At 38.7% G+C, this 7450-nt stretch overlaps 1 protein-coding gene across 1 annotated transcript in view; it reads right to left on the bottom strand.

Moving 5' to 3' along the window:
- Positions 1-452: 452 nt before the first annotated feature.
- LOC148874380 (MICOS complex subunit MIC10-like) overlaps positions 453-7450 on the bottom strand; it is a 34058-nt gene continuing 27060 nt past the window's right edge. Inside the window, exons 2-3 of the mRNA XM_088961971.1 lie at positions 3126-3268; positions 453-712 (exon numbers count right to left, since the gene is read on the bottom strand). Coding sequence (XP_088818097.1) covers positions 698-712; positions 3126-3268 — 158 coding nt within the window. The 3' untranslated portion in view covers positions 453-697. The remainder of the gene's footprint in view (positions 713-3125; positions 3269-7450) is intronic.

The following is a 7450-nucleotide window of genomic DNA, read 5'->3' as shown; positions in this document are numbered from 1 at the left end:
AGGGTTTTATAAATTCTAAACCCTACCCACCTTTCTAAACCTCCTGACATTTTACCTGCACCAAAACTCATAATGGGTTGGAATTTTGAAAATTCAAACCCTCCTCACACATGCAAATGCAAAACTCTCTCCAACCCTACCCTCGCATTCAAGGGTCCACATCTAATTTCCTATTATTTCTTGTTATATATAAGCATTAAATAACTAAAATAAATGAACAAACAGCAAAATTTCCAATTACTTGATTAAGATATGTAAATAACACAAACTATAATTACCCACCGGGTAGGGTAGGGTAGAAACTAGAAATTGCCATTCCTAATTGTTCATTTTAAACAATTCAGAATCATGACCGCTGCTCATATTCTCCCAAATTACATCCTTTCTACCTTTTCCAGATAATATCCAGAGTCATTCTAAATTTGAAAGTTGTATGTCTAACAGGCAAAGAATGCAAAACAAACTTTTACTTCCCACCTGTTTTCCACACTAATTATCCAGATCCACAAGCAAAAGCTATGGTGTGTAAAACGTGTCCAGGCATATTCAGTGAAAGGTTAATCCATCGAGAGTACCCACGTCACAACATCAATAAGCATTACAAGAGAAAAGAAGCAACAATATTATTAACTTACAAAAATGCCATTAAGAATTAAAAACCCAAACAGCTTCAGAGTTCCTCCAATAGCCACTTTACTCAGTCCTGCTCATGCTGGAAAGAAGAAAAGATAATTAATAACCTGTCAATGCAGTCAATATCCCAAAGCAGGAAAAAGTTGTGGGTATGATGACTTTTTTCAGTACCCTTATATAGCACATTATCATCTAGAAGCACAATATCAAATGTATCTCCCTGGTTGCTTCAAAAATGTCCAGTAAATAGTCCACCTAGCTTGGTGGTTATTATCCAATTGGAAATGTTGTATATGTGCATATGCATGAACGAATACTCAAATACATATATTGTTTTAAATCGTAAGTATTAGATGGAGGTATCTTTCTGTCCTTGTACTCATTATTAACACTCTTAAGAAAAGACTACCGAGTTGGAGCTACCAGTCACTGATATTAATCAATAATCTTTGATCTCTCTTTGCTCTCTTTTCTCATTCTCTAGAACTGATCTATGAAGAAAACACTTCATCATGGAATTATTCAATTTGTCATAGAATCTGTTTGATAATCTACTTTCTCTGTTCTCTCTTTTATTTTCATCTTTGTTTACTTAATCTGAGAACCATATTGTGCTCATTAATTACACCAGAAAACCTGTTTTTCTTCTTTATTGCTTGGTGGTATGACCAATATTAATTCTTTGTGGGTGGCTCAGTTTCCTATGAGGATTATTTAAGGGATTCCACAGCGTAGATCTAAGCTGTTCAGATCACATGATGATTGCTTTGTGGAGTTATATTTGTGTGGAAAAATCATTCAAGGGAAACATAACTGGCTCATTCCTATGTGGGATATTTTCTTTCTTTTCTTTTCTTTTTTTTTTTTCTTTTTTTGAATCTGGAGATATCAGAACAAGGAGACAATTTTCCTGATTGAATCTAGAAGCATTTCCGGAATATATAACAAACCTGTCTTCATTCCCTGGTTTGCATGGACTTAATCTGTTCACAGCAGTATTACCATCTGTAATTACTGATAACAGCGGGCAGTAAGGTCAGTTGCTATTTGTGGGTGTGTTCCCTTGTTTCACTTTTATTAGTGGTCACATATTGGTGAATAATGAGTACTGATGACACCCACACCAGGATTCTTCAGGAATTTATTCTAATTCAAGTCAAGAAGAAATGATTTAAGCACTCATAATTTAACAAATAGATAGGGCACTACATAACAGAATGGCAAAATAGGATTCATGGATATGGCACTCTATGACTCCATAAAGTTGTGACAAGGATTAGAAGACGATGATGGTGATGATGATTCTAATTCAAGTGGAGGTGTAGAGAACTTGAATATACAGCATCTATTACACCATTGTATGAATTGAACCATGTAGAATAGCCAAAATCTGTAGGATTGTTTGTAGTGTTAGTTCCAGGCAAGAAAGAGGAAAAACAAGAGAAGAAACAGATTGGTGGGGTGTGGTTCAGTGAGTGCCACACCCAGTGTGAGTGGATAATCCTGTTCTTACAAGAATATGTAAAATACAACAGTATACAAGGGCTGTAATATACATGATGCAAAAGAAAGATAAAATTACAATATTAACCCCCATCTTTCTACACTCCCCGTCAAACCAATGCTGGGGCAGAAGCATCAGTTTGTCCATAAGAAAGTTGTCTAGCACAGGTAATAACTGAAGGCCAAAAAAAGACATGGGGAAGAGTGATGTGGCCCACAATGAGGAGATCTCTGATGAAGTGGCAATCCACTTCATTGCACTTATATTGTTAGCAAAGAGAAGAATGGGAGACAAGTGATCAGGTTAGAGGAAATCTTCATTGCACTTTATAGTTAGCAAAGAGAAAAATAGGATCTGAGTGATCAATGGCAAGATCATGAAGTAAGGTCTTAGGTCAAATAATTTCACTACAGACAAAGGACATGACACGGTATTCAGCTTCAGTCGAAGACTTTGATACAGTCTGTTGCTTCTTGCATTTTCAATAAACAAAAGAATCACCAAGGAAAATACACCAACCAGTAGTGTGACGCCTAATATCAAGCCACCCTGCCCAGTCAGCATCAACATAAGCAGTCAACTAAGTGGAGGAAAAGGAGAAGAGCCCACGAGACAAGGTTCCCCTGACATATCTAATGATACAAAGAACTGCTAAAAAGTGAGGCTGCTGAAGTGCAAGAAGAAACTGACTATCAAAACTTCGTAGGATATGTCTGAACGGGTCATGGTGAGATAGATAAGACTGCAGAAAAGCTTCAACCTATTTGGAGTCAGTAAGATTGGCCATTGAGCTACATATAAACTGACCAAGACAGACATGCATATTTAATCAGCTTGCACATTTTAAACGTTAGCATGTATTTTAAACCAAAGTTTACATGAAAAGAAAACATGCAGCTAGAACATTAACTCCAAACTTTTTGTTTCAAGTCTCTTAACATATAACAAATGGTACAACTAATTCATCCATTATCCATATTAACCTTACCTGAGAAGCAGTAGCCACAGAAATTTTAGGTGCTACCAACTTTGGTGGAGAATTTTCATATTTAAGAGAGCACTCATTATATGCTGATCCAAGACCTACACCAGCACCAAATGCTACAGATGCCCAGCGTGTGACAGGACTCCCTGGTTTGAGAAGCAATGATAAATTGATTAGCTCACCATGAAAATACCTATAAGAGCAGACTCATGTGATTTTAAAATCAAATAATAAACACATAAGTAGGATGCCATAATAAAATGTTTTATGTTCTGGAATGTTAAATTGTAATCGGCCAAAGTATAAGTGCTATTACTAAATCCAGCATTTATGATTCAAATTTAAGAACACTAAATTTCTTTCTTAGGATGATATAAAGCAGCAATACTGAATTAAATTTGATGTTGATGCAAAAGAGAAAATAATATAACTGATTTTGCTTCTTAAACCAGAAAGTACACAAATAAAATTAGTTCTCTGAGTTAACATTGCCTGCAACCAATGTTGCAGAACAACTCAGCAACTCCAAGTGATTATTGAGCATGCCAGTGTGGTGAAAAAGACAAAATATCACATCAAACCAGTACCTGATTCACACACTGGCGTGTTCAAAAATCACTGGGGGTCATTGAGCTGTTCTGTGACGCTGGTCGCAGGTAATCTTTTCTCTAGTTGCCCCATTGAAGATACAGCCAATAAATGATTATTGTACATTAACATGCGCCTGCTGTATTGTATCACTTTCTGCATTTACTTTTCAGTCCCTTTATTTTCTATATTTCCATTTTAATCTCTGCATATGGATGTCTCTTTGTTTGCCCTCACATAAAGGTCTTTTTGCAATTATGTGCAACTTATTTTAAATTGCTTTGGGGCTGATGAATAAAATAGATACCACTTATATGCTTCTCTGGTTCTCATTCTCTTTTCTTTCAACCAGATTCAAGTCTGAGAGTGGCCACTTTGTGCAAAACAATGCCTGGGAATTCTGACCATATGGAGGAATGAGGAAATTGAATGTCTGGAAGAATTGATTGTCCAGTATTCAATCTCCCTAAAAATTAAAAGAAAGTCGGACGGAAGAGAATGGGCTTTAACAAATGTTTATGGCCCTAATTCTTACAAAGAAAGAGAAGCTTTCTGGGAGGAATTATGTGCTATCAAGGGATTGTGGGATAGCCTGTGGTGTGGGGGGGGCGATTTTAATGTCATCAGATATTTGGGGGAATCAAACAACCCAAACCAGGGATTTACTACTAGCATGAGGAAGTTCAATAAGCTAATAGATTCTTTGGAATTAAGAGAAGCCCCTGCTTCAGGTAGATTATACTTGGTCAAACTTTCAATTCCCCCAACCTGCTCCAAACTAGACAGATTCCTCATATCTCCTGAGTGGGAAGAAATGCAGGGATCCTTGATAGCGAGAGGCTTACCTAGAGTTTTCTCAGACCACTGGCCTATTTGTATTGAGAAAGAAATCCCAGGGGGAGGCCCTTCTCCTTTCAGATTTGAGAACATGTGGTTCGAAGACCCTACTTCTAAGACTAGGCTAAAGGAGTGGTGGGAGGCACTCGAACCTTTAGGGCAGTTGAAAATGGTAGGTTTCTCTAGAAAATTGAAGAGGCTAAAAGAAAAAATAAAAGAATGGAATAAAGCCCATTTTGGAAGGGTAGAGGAAATAAAAGATAACTTGGTGAAAAGGATTGAGGAGCTAGATAGGAAAGAGGCTCTCAGAGTCGTTTCAGAAGAAGAAAGAGGGGAAAAATGGAATCAAAAGCAAAAACTAGAAGAGATAGTAAGAAAGGAGGAGATTTGTTGGAGACAGAAATCAAGGTGTCAGTGGTTTGCAAAGGGGGATGGAAACACTAAGTTTTTTCATTATCTTGCAATTGGAAGGAGAAAGAACTTAATCCTGAGTGTGGAGGAAGAGGAACAAGTGGTAAGAGAAAGTCAGGGGATTACAAGGATTTTTGTAAATCATTTTAAAGAAATTTTCTTAAGCCCACACGGAGTGTTGCCAAAATTGCCAGAGATGGAAGGGGATGTTCTGTCAGAAGAACAATCTCATGCCTAGAAAGGAGATTTTCTCTGCAAGAAATCAAGGAAGCTATTTTTTCAATGGACATATCTAAAGCCCCTGGGCCAAATGGCTTCTCCATGGCCTTCTATCAAGAGCGTTGGGATATGGTGAAATCAAACATCCTACAAGTCTTTAATGAATTTTTTTTCCAAAGGGGAGGTATCACGAGGAGCAAATGCCACATTTATCACTTTGATTCCAAAGAAGAGGGAGGCCAAAACTTCTAAAGACTTTAGACCAATAAGTCTCATTGGGAATGTTTACAAAATTCTGTCAAAGGTTTTAGCAGAAAGACTAAAAAAGGTGTTACCCTCGATCATCTCTCCTTTTCAAGGAGCTTTTGTAGAAGGAAGGCAGATTGTGGATCAAATCTTGGTGGCTAATGAATGCATTGGGGAAAGAAGAAAGGGTAGAGAAAAGGAGTTGGTTTGCCTTCTAAAAGTTTTAGAAAGAATCAGATTCGGAGATAGATGGAGGACTTGGATCAAAGGATGTTTAAGTTCAGCCCACTACCCAATCATTATCAATGGCACAGCAAAGGATTTCTATCCGACCAGGAGAGGAATTAGGCAAGGTGACCCCCTATCCCCATTCTTGTTTACCCTAGTGGCAGAAGTGTTAAGTAGAATGGTGGCAAAAGCCGATGCTCAAGGCCTCATCAGAGGGTGGAGGATAGGTAGAAACCGAGTGATTGTTACCCATCTCCAATTTGCAGATGACACCATATTTTTTTGTGAAGGAAACAATGAGGAGTTGGTGGAAAATTTGAGGGTGATGTTGAATAATTTTGTGGGAGTAACAGGGATGAGGATAAATTGGACCAAAAGTGGAATTGTAGGGGTCAATTTGGAGGAAGGAAAACTAATAAGATTTGAGGAGATCTTGGGGTGTGAGATCAGAAGCTGGCTTATTAGTTACCTAGGTTTACCCTCAGGAGGAAATCCCAAGTCAATTGGTTTCTGGAAACCAGTGTTAGAAAGGTTTGATAGGAAGTTAGCCCTTTGGAAGAGGAATTACATTTCTTTGGGTGGAAGATTAACCTTGATTAGAGACACATTGGCAAACCTCCCCACCTATTTCCTTTCAACCTTTAGAATCCCTTCTAAGGTAGCAAGGTGCTTAGAGAAGTATATGAGAGATTTCCCATGGGACCCAGGAGAGGAAGGGAAGAATCACTTGATCAAGTGGGAGTAGGTTAGTAAATCCAAGGAACAAGGGGGTTTGGGAATTGGGAACACAGCTTTACTAGGTAAGTGGCTTTGGAGGTTTCCCTTTGAGGGCAACAGAATGTGGCACAAAGCGATTGAGAGTATTCATGGGGTGGCTGGAAATGGCTAGGATGCAAAAGTTTCCCCTTGAAGGGAATGAGAGATCCATCCCATGGACGCCCAAAGATTGCGGAATAAGGGGCGAATTTCAAAATTTTTTTCTCTCCCTTCAACTAGGAATCACATTCCCTATTTAGAAAATCATATTTTCAAGGATCAATCTTGAACCTTAAACTGAACCAGATCTGAACCAAAAGGAATGGGAGAGAATAATACCTGATACGGAGAATTAATATCTCCCAACGAAGGTGTTCACGCCCAAGACAGGATCCAAAGACTGCTCCCACTGAAAAAGGCGCAGTGCAGGATGGAGCAGAATCAGCAGTGTTCTTCCCAAGAACTCTGTCCTTCGCAAGAAACAGTAGAATGGAACGTGAGCACAGCTTCCTTTTCAATCCTTTCTCAAAGAACTGATGTCAAGATCCAATCTTGACTTCTCCCACAGCTGGAGATCGAACTAGCAAACAGGGCGGCAAGAGCAAGGAGGCGGCAAGAGAGTATTCGCAGGGTGCAGAATTCTCTCTTCTTGATTTCAGCACTAAAGAGGATCTGATGTGTTTCTTGTTCTCTCTCAAGGCTGCCGCCCCCTCCTTCGTTTGTTAACATAAAAGATCAGCTCCTAATCCCATTAGGAGGCGCTTATCCAAATCATATTTGGATCAGTCTTCTCTTCTAGTGATAAGGATAAACCCTTATCTTATCTGCAGATTAGATTAGCTTTATCCTAATCCCATTAGGAGGTTTCTAGATCTGAATCACATTCAGATCTGGACTCTCTGAGTGGATAGGATTAAGACCCTATCCTATCTGCTAATCCATCTCAGAATTCGCCCCTTTAATTAACTAAACAAATAGCCCAATTCGAAATGGGCTTTAGGCCCATTAAGCTTATGTGCTCACTCAACCTTCCTAATTGCTGC

The sequence above is a fragment of the Nelumbo lutea genome, chromosome 1 (genome assembly GCF_056320005.1).
Source record: "Nelumbo lutea isolate HS-2025 chromosome 1, American lotus-T2T, whole genome shotgun sequence".
Taxonomy (NCBI): domain Eukaryota; kingdom Viridiplantae; phylum Streptophyta; class Magnoliopsida; order Proteales; family Nelumbonaceae; genus Nelumbo; species Nelumbo lutea.
This window is presented reverse-complemented; position numbering and strand designations above follow the sequence as displayed.